Raw genomic sequence first — 17,411 nt, 5'->3', positions numbered from 1 at the left:
ACTCAATAAAACCAAACATAATGGATCAGGCCTTTAATTCTAGCACTCAGGAGATAGAGACAAAAAGATCAGAAGTTCATGTTTGTCCTCATGTACAGAGTAAATTCATGGCCAGTCTGAGCTACATGAGATTTTTTTTTTCAAAAATGAAAGAAATAAAAAAATACCAACTTGTAAAATATCAGATGTCTCCATGGGTACAGATGCCTGTGTGCAAACCTGACAACCTAGACTGCATGTCAGGTCCCACAGAGTAGGCAGAGAGACACTACTCCTAGAAGTTGTTTCCTGACCTCTTATGAGAGCACACACACTCCCACACCAGAACAAAATAGGTGAAAAAAAACTGTGAATGAGGGATTGAAAATGTGGTCACTTAAGCTCAATAAAATCTTGAGATTGGGATATGGATGTAAGAATGGCCCCTGAATCAGAAGGCAAGGGAAATATAACTATCATGTTTCAGGAAACAATAGGGAATGTTTTAGGTCTCTACTGAAAACTTCATGAAGAGATGCTGAGCTCAGAGCCCAGCTGAGTACATGAAGCAAAGTCTAAAGTGAGGGGTAAAGTGTACATAAGGAATATAAAGATCTTCAGATTCATCCTCAATCTCTCCGGTAGGAAAAGATCCAAACTGCTACGATGAGGACACAGGACAAAAAGAAGAATCATCTTGTTTTAAGCTCCATGCACTAAAAGATGATGCTCCCATTCCTTTCTAGTTCGTAGCCACCTGTTTAGAAAGTGCAAAGAATTTCTGCCTAGGATCACAATTTATACATGTTTCTGAGATAGCTTAACATCAGCCAGTCCAACTCATTCACCTGCTAGTCCAACTCAGAGACAACCCAGTCCATATTAATCACCACCCAGTCCAGATCAGTCACCACCTAGTCCAGATCAATTACCACCCAGTTCAAATAAATCACAAGAACAACCCATCTCAGTCATCACCCAGTCCAGCTCAATCACCATTCAGTCCTGTCTCAATCACCTGTTGACTCATCCTTTTGAAAAAGATGAACTCACATTAACCAAGTCTACTCTTTATACAGAATTTCTGGTGTAGTCAGTTCTTCTGTTCATCTGTTGCTTTCATTGGTTAATGAATAACGAAACTGTTTTGGCCTAGTTGATAGGGCAGAACTTAGGCAGGGAGAGAAAACAGACCTGAATCCTGGGAGAAAGAAGGGCAGAGTCACAGAGAAGCCATGGATCCTCTATCTGAGATGTATTCTGGTTATTATATCTGGTAAGCCACTGCCACAAAGCCATACACAGATTAATATAACAGATGAGTTATACTAATATGTAAGAGTTAGCCAATAAGAAGTTAGAGCTAATGGCAAAGCAGTAATTTAATTAATACAATTTCTGTGTGGTTATTTTGGGTGTAAGCTATGTGGGTGCCCAGGAAAAAACAAAGGGCCCCTCTCTCCTTACAGCAATTAGCACTTCAGCGTGGTCAACTAACTCCATGTAAAACCTGAGAGGGTTTGAAAATAAATTCCAGACACAAATATACAGTTTAGCACAGCTTTTTGCTGTTTGCTGTCCAGGTGCCATAACTTCTTTAAGAGAGAATTTCCTGACTCAGTAGCCACAGCAGAAAAAAAGTGGCAGTTTTAAAATGCAGGTTTTTGGAGCTATGCTGATAGCACAACCTCTGTCTCTTGCAGGAGACAGAACATTTGGATGGCATTTGTGAGCAGATTGCTACAGCTCACTTGATGGCAATGTGGACCAGCTTTGTACCTGGAAGTGGGATGGTGTGTTTGGCTCTCAGAGGCATGAGCAGCTCAGTCATGCTGGACTGGGTGAGGAAAGCCTACGGTAACTCTACTTGACCTAGGAATGTCAAAGCTTAGATTCTTAAGTGCTTATAATGTTGAAAGCACAAAGCAAAAGTGTTCCTGGACAGTAAAGAATTACAGATTTACAATAGGACAGATTCAGAAATAAAAGAACATTAAATGTGTCACAGTGATGGATAAATGTACCTAAGCTTGGGAGAGAAAAGGGAAAGAATATAGAGAGTTATAAAATAAAGTTAATGCTTTTTTTTTTAAAAAGGGTAAAGTCTTTCAAGAAACAGTGCAGAGAGATCCGGACTGGTGAGTGAATGGCCACCCAGCTGGTCAGTCCCAGGGAATGAAATCCAGGCCCCCTCCATTTCCCTAAATTTTTCTGGCCATCCAGCAGGGTGTATTCCCAGATACTGGCTTTTTTATCCCATCCCATCTTGCCCTCAAGCACTCCTTTTCATCTATGGTGTCCTTGAATCCCCCAACTCAGGCAGTTTCAGGGATGTAACATCAGAGGAGCCAGCCGAAAGTGGTCCTGCCACTGAGGCTTCTTTTTACTATACCACCTTGCCACCCAATTCCGCCTTTATCTGTGAGGTCCTTGGAGCCAAGAAAGAGGCTCTGCTGCTGTTCTGAGGAGATCTTGAGTGGTGAGTGAGTGGCCACCCAGGCAGACAGTCCCAGGAAACTGAGTCCAGGCCCCTTCCAATTCCCTACACTTTCCTGGCCATCCAGCAGGGCATGTTCCTGGATACTGGCTTTCTTTACCCCATCCTATCAAGCTCACAAACATGTCTTTTCTTTTGTGGGGTCCTTAGATCCCCCAACTCAGCCTACTTTGGGGCTGAGATGTCCAGGGAGGCAGTGGGGAGTGGTCCTGCTGCTGGGGCTTCTTTATACCATACCACCCTGCCCCCAATGCCTGCCTTTTTGTCTGTGAGGTCTTTGGAGCCAAGAAGAGGCCCTGCTCCCATGCTGAGAAGATCTGGAGTGGTGAGTGAGTGGCCCCACAGCCAGATGGCCTTGGGGAACTGAGTCCAGGCCCACTCCAATTCCCTAAGCTTTTCTGACCATCCAGGGGCGTGTTCCTGGACACTAGCTTTCTTTACTCCATTCCACCTTGCTCCCAAGCACTCTTTTTCATCTGTGGGGTTATTAAATTCCACAAGCACAGCCTGTTTCACAGTGAAGAGGATCTGAGAGCCAGCTCCAGTGCTGAGGGGACCTAAGAGAGAGCAAGAAAACTCTCAAGTACACAGTCAGCAACAACAAAGATTGGAACAAGATGTCAAGACTTTGCTAGCCTCATTTGAAGGAAGAGATGGGCAGGCAACAATGCAAGGATTCCTCCAACAACATGAAAAGCAACATTATAATATCAGAATCCAGCAAACATGCAATAGGAAGATTTGAACACCATAACCAAAAAGAAGTAGAAAAAATCAACTTTAAATGTAACCTTATAAAAATGATGGAGACCCTTAAACAGGAAGTGAAAAACTCCCTTAAAGAAATGGAAGAGAAGACAAACAAAAAGTTAGAAGAAATTAATAAATCCCTCAAAGATACCCAAGAAAACCAAGAAAAAGCAATCAAACAGGTAAAGGAAATAGTTCAAGAGTTGAAACTGAAATGAAGTTAAAAAGAAGCACAAACCGAGGGAAGGCTAGATATGGAAAATCTGGGTGAACGAACATGAACTACACAGACAAGTATAACCAACAGAATACAAGAGATAAAAGAAAGAACCTCAGGCACTGAAGATACAATAGAGGAAACAGACTCATTGATTAAAGGAAACAGCAAATCCAACAAATTCTTAACACAAAACATCCAGGAAATCAGGAACACCATGACAAGACCAAATATAAGAATAATAGAGGTAGAAGAAGGAGAAAGATTCCAGCTGAAAGCCACAGAAAATATATTCAACAAAATTATAGAAGAAAACTTTCCCAATCTAAAGAAGGATATTCCTATGAAGGTACAAGAAGTTTACAGAACACCAAATAGACTGGATCCAAAAAATATCCCCTCTCAATATAATAATAAAAACACAAAATATACAGAATAAAGAAAGGATATTAAGAGCTGCAAAAAAAGATCAAGTAACATATAAAGGGAAACCTATCAGAATTACACCTGACTTCTCAATGGAAACCTTGAGAGCCAGAATGTCATGGATAGATGTGCTGCAGACACTAAGAGACAATGGAAGCAAGCCCAGACTATTATACCCAGCAAAGCTTTCTTTTACCATCAATGGAGAAAACAAGATATTGCATGAAAAAAGCAGATTTAAACAGTATGTATCCACAAACCCTATTATAAAAGCACCCACATATGTAAAAGAAACATTACTAGAACTCAAAGCACATATCAAACACCACACTCTACTACTAGAAGATTTTAACACTCCTCTATCACCAATGAGCAGGTCAACCAAACAGAAATTTAATAGAGAAATAAGAGAACTAACAGATATGTTATGAACCAAATGTACTTAACAGATATCTATAGAACATTCCACCCAAGAACAGCATCTCATGAAACCTTCTCAAAAATTGATCACATACTCGGTAACAAAGCAAACATCCACAGATACAAAAAAATTGGAGTAACTGTGTCTTATTAGTTTACCATGGAGTAAAGATAGAATTTAACAACAACTCCACCCCCAGAAAGCCTACAAACTAGTAGAAACTGAACAGTCAACTACTGAACCACCACTGAGTCAAGTAAGAAATAAAAAAAGAAATTAAAGTCTTCCTTGAATTCAATAAAAATGAAGACAAAACATACCCAAAATGTAAAAGAAAAGGACATGTTTTAGATAAATACCATATACCAAAATTAAATCTAGACCAGGTGAATAATTTAAATAGACCTATAAGTTGTAAACCTCACAACCAAAAAGAGCCCAGGACCAGATGGTTTTAGTGCAGAATTCTACCAGAACTTCTAAGAAGAGCTAATATCTATACTCCTTAATGTGTTTCACAAAGTAGAAACACAAGAGTCACTGCCAAAGTCCTTTTATGAAGCTACAGTCACCCTGATACCAAAACCACACAAAGACTCAAACAAGAAAGAGAATTTATAGACCAATCACACACATGAACATCAATGCAAAAATTCTCAATAAAATTCTAGCAAACCGAATTCAAGAACACATCAAAAAACATCATCCATTATGATCAAGTAGGCTTCATCCAAGAGATACAGGGCTGGTTCAACATATGAAAATCTATCAGTGCAATCCATCATATAAATAAACTGAAAAAAACATATGATCATTTCATTAGATGCCAATAAAGCATTTAATAAATTCAACACTCCTTTATGATAAAGGACTTAAGAGAGATTAGGGATACAAGGATCATATCTAAATATAATAAAAGCAATAAACAGCAAGTCAACAGCTAACATCAAATTAAATAGAGAAAAACTCAAAGTAATTCCACTAAAATTAGGAACAAGATAAGGCTGTCCACTCTCTCCATATCTCTTCAATACAGTGCTTGAAGTTCTAGCAATAACAATAAGACAACATTAGGAGATCAAAGGGATTCAAATTGAAAAGGAATAAGTCAAATTTCATTATTTGCAGATGATTTGATAGTGTAGATAAACAACCTAAAAAACTCTACCAGAGAACCCCTCGAGCTGATGAATAACTTCAGTGATGTGGCAGGATACAAGATCAACTTGAAAAAAATCAGTAGCCATCTTATACACAAAGAATAAATAAGCAGAGAGGGAAATCAAAGAAACATCACCATTCATAATAGCCACAAATAGCATAAAATATCTTGGTGTACCACTAACCATGAAAGTAAAAGAACTATTTGACAAGAACTTTAATTATTTGAAGAAAGAAATTTAAGAGGATACCAGAAAATGGAAGCATTTCCTATGCTCTTGAATTGGTAGAATCAACATAATAAAAATGGCTATTCTACCAAAGACAGTCTATAGATTCAATGCAATCCCAATCAAAATCCCAACAAAATTCTTCACAGACATTGAGAGAACAATAAGGAAAAACAAAAATCCCAGGATAGCCAAAACAATGCTATACAGAAAAAAGAACATCCGGAGGCATTAACAACCCTGACATCAAACACTATTATAGAGCAAAAGTAATGAAAACGCTTGGTATTGGCATAAAAACAGACACATTGTCCAATGGAATTGTATTGAAGACCCCGATATTAATCCACAAACCTATCAACACCTGATTTTTGTCAAAGAAGCTAAAATTATACAATGGAAGAAAGAAGAGATCTTCAACAAATGGTGCTGGCATAACTGGATATCAACCTGTAGAAGAATGAAAATAGATCCATATCTATCACCATGCACAAAATTCAAGTCCAAATGGATTAAAGACTCAATATAAATCTGTCCATGCGGAACCTGATAGAAGATAAAGTGGGAAGTAGCCTGCAATACATGGGCACAAGAGATCACTTCCTATGTATAACACCAGAAACACAGACAATAAGAGCAACGATGAGTAATTGGGACCTCCTGAAACTGAGAAGCTTTTGTAAAGTAAAGGACACTGTCATTAAGACAAAGAGGCAACCTACTGAATGGGAGAAGATCTTCACCAACCCCACATCAGACAAAGGTCTAATCTCCAAAGTGTATAAAGAACTCAAGAAACTAGACATTAAAACTCTAAATAACCCAATAAAAATGGAGTACAGAAATAAACAGAGAATTCTCAACAGAAGAATTTCAAATGGCCAAAAGATAGATAAGGACATGGTCAAATTCCTTAGCTATCAGGGAAATGCAAATCAAAACAACTTTGAGAGACCATCTAAAACCTTTCAGAATAGCTAAAGTCAAAAACACCAATGATAACCTACCTATGTTGGAGAGTATGTGGAGTAAGGTGAACACTCATCCATTGCTGGTGGGAATGCAAACTTGTGCAAGCACTTTGGAAATCAGTGTGGTGGTTTCTTAGAAAATTGGGCATCAACCTATCTCGAGATCCAACTATACCACTTTTAGGATTATACCCAAGAGATGCCCAATCATAATACAAAAACATTTGTTCAACACTGTTCATAGAAGAATTATTTGTAATAGCAAGAACCTGAAAACAACCTATATGCCCCTCAATGGAAGAAGGGAAAAAGAAAGTGTGGCACATATACACATTAGAGTACTATTCAGTGGTAAAAAAACAATGATGTCATGAATTTTGCATGCAAATTGATGAAAATAGAAAACACTATTCTGAGTGATATGGTATACACTCACTCATTACTGGATTCTAGCCATAAACAAAGGACATTGAGCCTATAGTTCACAATCCTACAGAAGTTAAGTAATAAGATAAACTCAAAGAAATACATATATAAATCCTCCTGGAAATTGGAAGCAGATAAGATCTCTAGGTAAAAGTTGGGAGCATGGGGGTGAAGGGAAGGAGAGAGGAAAGAGAGAAGGGAGAGAGAGGATGGTTCAGGAGAGCTTGGGGGAGTGGGGAGCTTGGGGGAGATTGAGAGGGTTAAAGAATGGATATGGGAGCAGGAGAAGATGATGTCTTAATTAAGGGAGCCATTTTGGAGTTGACAAGAGACTTGGCTCTAGAGGGGTTCCCAGGCATCCACTGGTATGTCCCCAGCTATGACCCTAGGCAGTGGGGAAGAGGGTTCCTGAACTGGCCTTGTCCCATAATCAGACTGATGACTATCTTGAATGTCACCATAGAACCTTTGTTCAGCAACAGATGGAGATAGAGACAGAGACCCACATTGGAGCACTAGACTGAACTCCTAAGGTCCAGTTGAAGAGCAGAAGGAGGGAGAATATGATCAAGGAAGTCAGGATCATGAGGGGTTGATCCACCCACTGAGACAGTGTGCCTGATCTAATGGGAGCTCACCAAATCCAGCTGGACTGGGACTGAATGAGCATGGGATCAAACTGGACCCTCTGAATATGGCTGACAATTGGGGCAAACTGAGAAGCCAATGATAATGGCATTGGTATTTGTTTCTACTTCATGTACTGGCCTTTTGGGATCCTTGTCTATTTGGATGTATACCTTCCTAAGCCTGAATGAAGGGGGAGGGCCTTGAACTTCCCACAGGGCAGGCTAACCTCCCCTCTCTTATGACTGGAGAACAAGGGAGAGAGGGAAAGTGGGAGAGGGAGGAGCAGGAGGGAACAGGAGGAGGGGAGTAAGTGGAAAATTTGAATGGCATTATTAATAAAGTAATAAAAAAGAGACAATAAGATAGTCATAGATTAAACGGAATAAGAAATATAAGCCACATAAAAATGAAAAAATCACAGAATCTGGATTATGTATATTATTGTGTTTTCTTTAAATTTTTTACTGTGAAGGAGCTAAGTACAGAGAGACATTTCAGTGTATGGGCTGCTAAACTAAAGCAGCATGTATATTATAAAGGTAACATGACTTCCAAATTGGAGTCTAAGTATAAGTTGCATTGGAAAAGAGGTTCTTTTTTCTTTTGGATTGCGTCCAGGCAAATATGATTTTATGAACCAAGGTCTCCTGAAATGTCATGAACACCCTCAAAAAATTACCTCGCCCAACCACTGACTGAGATAAACCTAGCACACAGGATACACCATGGAAAACCTGATTAATAGTGCCCCACATGAGCATGAAGCAGTATGGATAAATCTATGCTCATATTCCCAAATATTGTTTATAAATGTTCTTTTAAATTTAAAGGAAGATATGATATAGATATGAATAATCTGCATTGGTATGGATCTTGGTTTATTGATACAAATTTAATGTCAATCTTGTTATATGTATATTTCTGCTCTTGATTAAGGTATTGTGAGTGTATAGCTTATTTAAAAATGTAATATATAATTAAGAAATATAGGTTAATAGATAATCATCTATAATAGTCAAGTTTATAGGCATGTTAGTTAGATTTTCTAGATGTGCATAGATATACTTCAGATAGGCATACTTCATATCTTTCAAAAACTACAGAATATGGCATTTAAATGTTTTAATAATTTAGGACTTTTCATAACAGTGAGACATATCTACTCCTGGCAGCACCAAGCTACTTTGAGAGGAAGACGGGCATCAAAGAAGCTCCTTAGCCATTTGGACAAGAAACTGCTTTTGCCTGGATGGCTTTACTGGAAATGCAGTACCCACAGAGAACTTGCTTAAAGGTGAGATGAACTTTCGGAGTTCATGCTTCATGAAACAGAGTACAAGGCATTCTTCAGGATACAGAAGACAGTGACTGAACTGTCTTTGAAATTTCCTGCTTCATAGAAAAGTCTGCTAGATACTATGGGCCTGTAGGCTGAAGATGGATGCCCCAATACTACAGAAAAACTTTGGGTGACTTTCCAGGCAGCTAGATGTCTCTGCCAATTCTGGAATTCTGGAAGTTGCTTACAACGTACTTCCTGTTTACTTGGTAATATTATATCCTTCTGAGGTTTGATGGAGTTAAAAAATTTATAGTTATAGTTTTCCTTAGTTATGATAAAAGATAGATATAAATAATGTAACTGTAATTCTTGCTTGATAACTGTTTTGTGATATGTAATTTTACTATTTTAAAGCCTTCCTTTTTGTTTAAACAGAAAAGGGGAAATGGTGTGGGAGATCCTTCTGTCCATGTGTTGTTTTCATTGGTTAATGATAAAGAAACTGCTTTGGCTTAGTTGATAGGGTGGAACTTAGGTGAGCAGACAAACAGAACTGAATTCTGGGAGGAAGAAGGGCAGAGTCACAGAAAAGCCATGGATCCTCTGCTTGAGATGGATGCTGGTTAGAATCTCCAGTAAGCCACTGCCATGTGGCAATACACAGATCAATGGAGATGGGTTAAACTAATATGGAAGGGTTAGCCAATAAGAAGTTAGAGCTAACAGCCAAGCAATAGTTTAATAAATATAATTTCTGTATGGTTATTTCAGCTGTAAGCTAGCTGGGCAGCTGGGACAGACAAAGGGCCCCTCTCTCCTTACAACATTTCTATTTAGCATTCTGTTGTTATTCTTTCTTAAGTATTTACAAATAATAAAATGTCATCTATGGGAGACATTATTACAATAAGTCAAAGACAAACAAAAGCTATACTTGAAGAAGCCGGAGACACACATAAAGAAGAAGAGGATCACATAGAAAAAGAGTTCTTGAGAAACTAACAAGATATTTCCTCAGAGGAAATATTCAAGGTAGAGAGGTGTCCTTGACAATAAAAAATTTAGAAATAACCTAATGCCAGTGACCCACCATGGATTGAAGAGCCAGGTTGATAAAGCTAAATTTCCCAGAAAGTAGCTAAGAGATGTAAAGACATAAAGTTAGAAATTTGGCAAGATATGAATGAAATCTAGGATTCCAGTGATCAAATAGTGGCTGTAGAAGAGGAGGAAGAAATCATCAGAGAGGAAAGAATAAAAACAACTTTACTAAATGTTCTGGCCAAAAGCAACTGATGGAAGTGAGAAAGGAAATAAATCATTCATCATCAGTGTCAAACTGTGGAGATAAAAGAAAAATGAGTTAAAATAGTTAGAATACCAATTCTGATTTCAAAATGCACAAACTTTGATGCAATGTCTCCAAAGGCTGTAGGGAACTGAATTCTAACCTGGACTTCATAACAAGATCTTATCACAAAAAGAAAAACAGAGCAGCACTAGGAAGATGACTCAGTGTTTAAGAGCACTTGGAGGGGATTTAGGTTCATTTTCTAGCACCCACAGAGTAGCAGACAACCATCCATAACTCCAGTTCTTGGAAAAACATATACTCTTCTGATAACCTTGCTTACCAGACACACATATAGTGTGCAGATATACATGCAGGTAAATCACTCACACAAATATAATTGATTAAAGATCTTAAAAATCAAATGAAAAAAGAAATAATGAAAAACTGGTGTGGGAGAATGGTCTGAATTTTGTCACTTGTATTTTAAATAAACCCTGATTGGCCAGTAGCCAGGCAGGATGTATAGGTGAGACAACCAGAAAGGAAGTAGAGGCAGGTCAATAAAAACAGGAGCATTCTGGAAAGAAGGAAGCCCATTCCTCTGCAGTCCTGATCTGACCACAGAAGCAAGATGTGACTGCCTTGCTGAAAAACATACTGTGGTTAACAAAGATAAAAATAATGGGCTAATATAAGTTATAAGAGTTAAGAAGAAGCCTGAACTAATGGGCCAATCAGTTTATAACTAATGTAGCCCTCTGTATGATTTCTTTGGGACTTAATGATTGCAGGAACCGGGCAGGACAGAAATACCAACAACAAATGGTTCCCAATGTGTGAACAACTGCATCCATTTAAAGCCTGATAGAGCTTTGGATGTAATTATAGACAAAAAAGAATAGAGTTAAGCACAGCTTATTGATAGCAGCATTTTCTCAGGTGGGCTATGACTTAGAAGATACTCCAGTCAGGACTTGATGATAATTCTGAATTGTCTTTAGGTTCCAATAAGATTATCAATGCCCATACCAGCAAAAAATAGCCTAGAAAACTATGCCCACAGTCCCAAAAAATGGACTATAGATATTTTCCTTTGTTTATATAAAAAAGAGGAGAAAGTGGTGTGGGAGAATGGTCTATATTCTGTCAATTATATTTTAAATAAATGTTGATTGGCCAGTAGCCAAGCAGGAAGCATAGGTGGGGCAACCAGACAGGAAGTAGAGGTGGGTCAATGAGAACAGGAGCATTCTGGGAAGAAAAAAGTCCATTCCTCTGCAGTCCTAACCTGACCACAGAAGTTAAGATGTGACTGCCTTGCTGAAAAAGGAACTGAGCCATGTGGCTATAAAAGATGAGAATAATGGGCTAATATAAGTTATGAGTTAAGAAGAAGCCTGAGCTAATGAGCCAATCAGTTTAGAATGAATGTAGCCCTCTATGTGATTGCTTTGGGACTTAACAGTTGTAAGAACTGGGCAGAACAGAAATTCCAACAATAAAAATAGTGGAGGGGAGGCAGGCAGAAGAGGAGAATAAGTGAAAGAAGCCAAACAAATTCATTCTGACACACAGACAAGCAAAGGAAGAACTGAAAACTATCCCTAGAAAGCAGAAATAGTTGAACATAATTTAAATTTTACAATTTTCTATATAAGACACTTTGGTAAACATGAAAATAAAAATCAATATTTACATTATTCTATCTCTTGCTCATATGTGCTTATTTCAAACAGTAGACTCCTTGTAACTGGAGTATCTAAATAGTACTGCTGAATGAGGAAGCACAAGTTTAGGCAGATTCAGAGGATCCATTCAGGTGTCTCAACTTCCTGAAAGCAGTGATTCAAATCCCCACTTCATAGTGAACTGGATTGGACCTTAAGGAGACTGAAGATCATAAAATTCACAAATCATATTGGTAGAGTGGAGACCATATCTTCTAATTTCGATTTTTGCCTTCTGTACTTTGGAGGAGCATTCCTCTTCCCAGGGAGGAAATTCTGAGAATAATGGAACCTAAAATTTAATCAAAGACTGGAATACTCACCGTCCCATCAAGAAATGAGGTAGTGATATTAAGAAACACCCTAGGCCCGTAACCACACAACCAGCACCAATCATGATAGGCCTGTGCAGTTTTCTTCCAAAATAACTCACGAATATAATCAAAAAAAGGGTTCCTAGGAAAGAGGAATGAGAATGTTGTTTTAGTAAAGTATTAGCAGATCATAGTCAACAGTCTCTTCATTGTTTAAATAACCACCTTATGAATATGATATATATATATATATATATATATATATATATGTATATTCACTGTAACATATATATCAATTGTGACCCTGATGAAAAGTTCTCTTCCATTCTGAAGAATATTAAATTCAGGAGTATCCAGCTCTTGGTAAAGCATAAAAAAGCAGGTGTCAGCCTACACATCACCTGTGACCTCTTTTCTCATGCCTAGTCTAACTCTATGCAGAATCAAATGGATTCATGTTTTTTAACTTAGTATTCAAAAACTCCTTAATTGCTCATCATGGCCAATCTGGATGTCTGCTTTTATTGTCAAATCTTTCCTTAGACTAAGCAATACTATTAACAGAGAGGTCAGAGTCCTAACCCTACAACTGTGTCTCAGGTCTGGATTGTGGGAGTCAAAAGTTCAAACCAAAAATTCATCTCTGTGGTTTAGGAGAAAGGTTAGGTTTAAAACTCAGTGGGAAACCCCATTCTGACTTAGGGGCCCTTGAAAAACATGGTAAAGAAATGAAAGAAAAAGTGTGGCCTGGTGGCACAGACCTGCCATTCCCAGTCACAGGGGGTGGTAAGACAGAAAGAATGAAAGATCAAAGGTGCCCTGGGCTACAGAGTGAGATCAAGACCAGTCTGGGAATCTTACTGTGAACTTCCTAAAAATAAAAAGTAAATAAATGGGCTGGAGATAAATTGGTTGAATATTTGTCTAATAAGTGTGAGACTTTCCATTAGTCAGTATTATTCACAGAAGAAAAGGGAATTAAAAAGAAACAAATATATAAATAAGCACTCTATAAATCTCATACTTTTAGTTTGGTGAATATTTACTGTGCTCATACTATATATAAAGGAACGATCAGAAAACTCAAACACACTTATTTAATGGCTTAGAAAATATATCAGTGATCTTAAATATATCAAAGATATTTAAAGACTGTTTTTCTCTGAATTCTATTTCTCTAGTCTGCTATCTACATAGAAGAGATTGTACATTATTTTGTATGGTATGTGCCCTACCTGCGTATATTTATTATGCTGTCTCTCCAAGACCTGTAATTGAGATCATCATGCAGAAGATAATGTCCCAGGACACCAATTGTTTGAACTCTGAGCATCTTTCTAGTCTATTGATGAACAACCATGAATGAACAGAATCTTGTCTGAAATCTCTATTGTTTGAAAGGAAAAGCCTCCCTTCTTCACATTAGGCTTAGATGGCCTTCACATTGCCTTGTTATCCCCCTCAAATAATTTGTGGGAAGGTGTGGGGGAAGAGGTAAGGTGCTGTCTAGACCCTGGGAAGGTTGCTTGCAAAACTACCAAAACTACTATTTGGTAGGAAAAGCCTAACAAATGCTGCATTCACTGGTCAACGATTACATTTAAGACTTCATTTAAGTCACCTGCCAGTCAGTGGTGGTATCTTCAGTTTCTACCATAATGGGTAGGATTTTTTTTACCTTTAGTTTAAATTAGATTTCACATACATTAGAGTTTTCCATGAACTTGGGTAGGAATTGTTTTCAATAATCATTAACTGGACATTAACATTTGTGTTCATGGCAGTGTAGAAAGTAATAGTGACTTGAGAGGTCATCATTCTGTCTCCAAAATGCTTATAACCTTGTAGTTGTTGTAAATACTGCAAAAAGGCCATTAAGCCAATAATTACTAGAAAATCAGATGTAGATAATCTTTGCCTTGTTAAAATGAATGAATAGTTCTTCTTGGCAGGATGTTTAAATGTTCTGATAATTGTATTTTAGTGTAACTGCACTCCTTTTGATCTATATAGTTTCATTTTGTGCAATTAAAATATTGTAAAATGAGGTGGTATTGGGTTTTCAATAGGAGTCCTTAACATAGAAAGATCATGACCCTTTTCCAACTGCATACTGGCTCTCTGGCACCAGAAGGATAAAAGACACATTTCAGAGTAGGCCATACTCTCTACCCAATTTTCATCCCTGCACACTTCTTCAGGTCCATGTTCTAACAACTTACACCTTCCCATAACACAGGGCTGACTTGATCCAAACACAAACTATTTGATGGTTCACCCCTGTACACATCTCCCCATCACATTTACCTGTCCATTTATCCTCCCGGATCATCTTTGCCCCTTCAGGATACTGTCTTCCCTAGCTCAATGTCTTCCTTAGGACCTTGGATAATGAATAGACAGCATTTGCTTCATCTAACACACTAGAACATGACTGAATCTATAAAAAGTTTATGTAAGACATTCAACTTGAGTGCACTGGGCAAACCTAGGACACATGTAAGACATTTTATCCTTGGAGACAAGATGGAACAACCTCAATGTGGGTTAGTTACTTCACAGTCCTGATTTTCATGGCTGTTTCAGTTGAATACATTAAAAACAATTTCACTTTGAAGGAAATAAAAACTAAGAACAAAAGGCTTCCAAGTCACTTTGCTTAAAGAAGGCATCTTTCCCTCCTTCACCCTCTGTACTGTCATATTCCAGCTCATTACCCTCAGTACCCAAATCTTTGAAATTGTGTCTGACACAACTCAGACACAGGAAAGCATCCTCATCTTCCTCAGTATATACAAGTGGAGAGCTGACAACTTCACAGGCAGAGTGGGAGCAGAGAATCATTTGCTCCTTCCTCCAGAACACCAGTTCCTCCAGGCTCCCACAGCAACCTTCTAAAATGCTGTAAAAAAGGCCTTAGTGTATGCCTGAGGTATCTAGTAATGGAATTAGATATTAATACTCTAAATCTTATTTCAATCATCAGAAAAAAGAGGCTATATCAGGGTATATGGTAAAGAATACATATTATCATGGGGACATTTAAATAAATGGTTACTCCACACCCAGACCAGGCCTTTCAATCGCATCAGAAAGCATGTAATTCCATCAGTTTAGAAAATCTTATGCAGGAAATTAGGAGAGAATATCAATAAACAATAATAAGTAAATGTAACTCACCAATCTCAAAACTCCCATTGATAAATCCGACCACAGATGTGGGGATATTGAATCGTCTCTCTATTTGTGTGAGCATGGAAACCATATAATTTCGTGATAGTGCTTGGGATAGATATGCCATTGTTAATGCCAACAGAAACATCTAGGAAGAAAAGCATTTAAGAAAAAGTGAGAACTTTGTTTTCCAATTATATATCTGCCACCTACTGACAAAACAACCTCTACCATTAGGTTTGTTTCCAAATTAAACAGTCCTTAAACATGGAAGAAACTTTAAAATGTAATCTCTCTTCTACCATAATGTCCTAACCCTCAAAATGCAGTTAGAATAGTAGGTTAGCAGCGGTGAATTTTGTAGAAAGGTATGTCTTTGCTTTTCTATCAGTGTACATTATTCATACAGAAAGACATGGAGCTATTCAATGTAAGACACAGTCATTGATGGGTCTTCTATATTATATGGTTATCTCCAAGACAAGTGCTGACCACTTTAAGGAAGGTAAGAAACAGAACACAGAATTAAACCAAAGCATATTTCTGCTCGTTTTCAGGAATGACTAATCTCTGGATGTCCTTGACTACAGTGATATTTTGATGTAATATAATAAATAAATTTACCTGAAGACCAGAGTGCAGAATTAAGCCACTAGTCAGTCATAGAGACCAGGTAGTCATGGCACACACCTTTAATCCCAGGTCTTGGGAGACAGAGGCAGACAGATCTCTGTACATTCATGACTACTGGGCTATATGAGATTGTATCTATCCAAAAGAAATTTAGAGCTTACATAAAGATGATCCCATCAGTAACTTACACAAAAATAAATAAAATTGCAAAAGTTAGCACCAAGTTCAGTATTGTATAACAGTATTCTAGAAGTTTGTCTAGCACTAAACAGTATTTGCAGAGTTATTCCCTCTTCCTATTACAAATATTTCAGAGGATGCAATTGATAATTAATCCTCTCACATGAGTTTTATAATTCAGGTCTTTATTTAAGGGCAAGACCTATCAAATTTAAAAAAATCAGACTGTGGAAGAGCATTTATTTGGTTTATATTTTGAAGAAGAAAGATAAGCAGGAAGTGAGCACATTGCTCTTTCTCTAAAGTATTTGGTTCTGTGCACAATATAAAAGAAACCAGTGTCCATACTGGCTCGGGGCTACTGCTACATAATGTCTGTATTTATAAAGTCAATCCTGCTGACTGTTCTTCTCAGCATTCCAGAGTCTGAAGAAAATGCTTTCATAGCAATTCTTTTGCTCCTATTAAAGGAGTCCTCCTTTTTCTTTTTTTTTTCATCCTTTGTCTTTGTGTATCAGTATGCATGTTTGTGTGAATGAGTTCCTGTATGTATATGTATAATGGGAGACAAAAAACTATTGCAGGTTTAATTCCTCAAGCCTGATACACGTTTTATAGCAGAGACTCTCACATGTGGAATTCATCCAGGAGCCAAGGCTGGGAGTCAGTGAGCACCAAGGATCTGCTGACTCCATCTGCCCACCCTGGGATGATAGTTATGTTTCACTGTCCCTCATTTCTATGGATGCTTGGAGACTGAACTCAGATCATCCTACTTCCAAGGTAAGTATTTCACTGATTGAGATATCTCCCCACAGCCTTGAGAAATTTCCCATTCTTTTCTCTAATGAATTTTATTGAATAAATATATGATTTGGTGATTTCGTACATATGTAGGATCATCTGATTAACACTTTCTTCCTCTTCTCCCCATTGACATTTCAATCAATTCTCTCACTCCTAGAATTCCCTTTTCAAGTTTCATAAGTTTTGGGTTAGATTTTGTTCCAAGTAGCTTAACCAGGGCTATCTATGTAGACACTGGTTTAGAAGTAAACACTGGTATCTAGTGAGGTCCTCAGTGTGTGCACGATTGAAG

General features: G+C 37.8%; 1 protein-coding gene across 4 annotated transcripts in view; it reads right to left on the bottom strand.

The window, feature by feature from the left end:
* The window catches only part of LOC119806700 (solute carrier organic anion transporter family member 1A5-like), an 81,117-nt gene that overhangs the window by 53,030 nt on the left and 10,676 nt on the right, over positions 1 to 17,411 (bottom strand). For 3 of the 4 annotated variants that reach the window (XM_038318596.1, XM_038318594.1, XM_038318595.1), the window contains exons 3-4: positions 15,506 to 15,647; positions 12,335 to 12,467 (exon numbers count right to left, since the gene is read on the bottom strand). In XM_038318596.1, coding sequence (XP_038174524.1) covers positions 12,335 to 12,467; positions 15,506 to 15,647 — 275 coding nt within the window. Of the gene's footprint in view, positions 1 to 12,334; positions 12,468 to 15,505; positions 15,648 to 16,123; positions 16,268 to 17,411 lie in introns of all 4 variants that reach the window. The other variant, XM_038318597.1, reaches the window with a different exon arrangement.

The sequence above is a fragment of the Arvicola amphibius genome, chromosome 2 (genome assembly GCF_903992535.2).
Source record: "Arvicola amphibius chromosome 2, mArvAmp1.2, whole genome shotgun sequence".
Classification (NCBI taxonomy): Eukaryota; Metazoa; Chordata; class Mammalia; order Rodentia; family Cricetidae; genus Arvicola; species Arvicola amphibius.
Note: the sequence above shows the minus strand (reverse complement) of the source record. Positions and strands in the feature narration are given on the sequence as shown.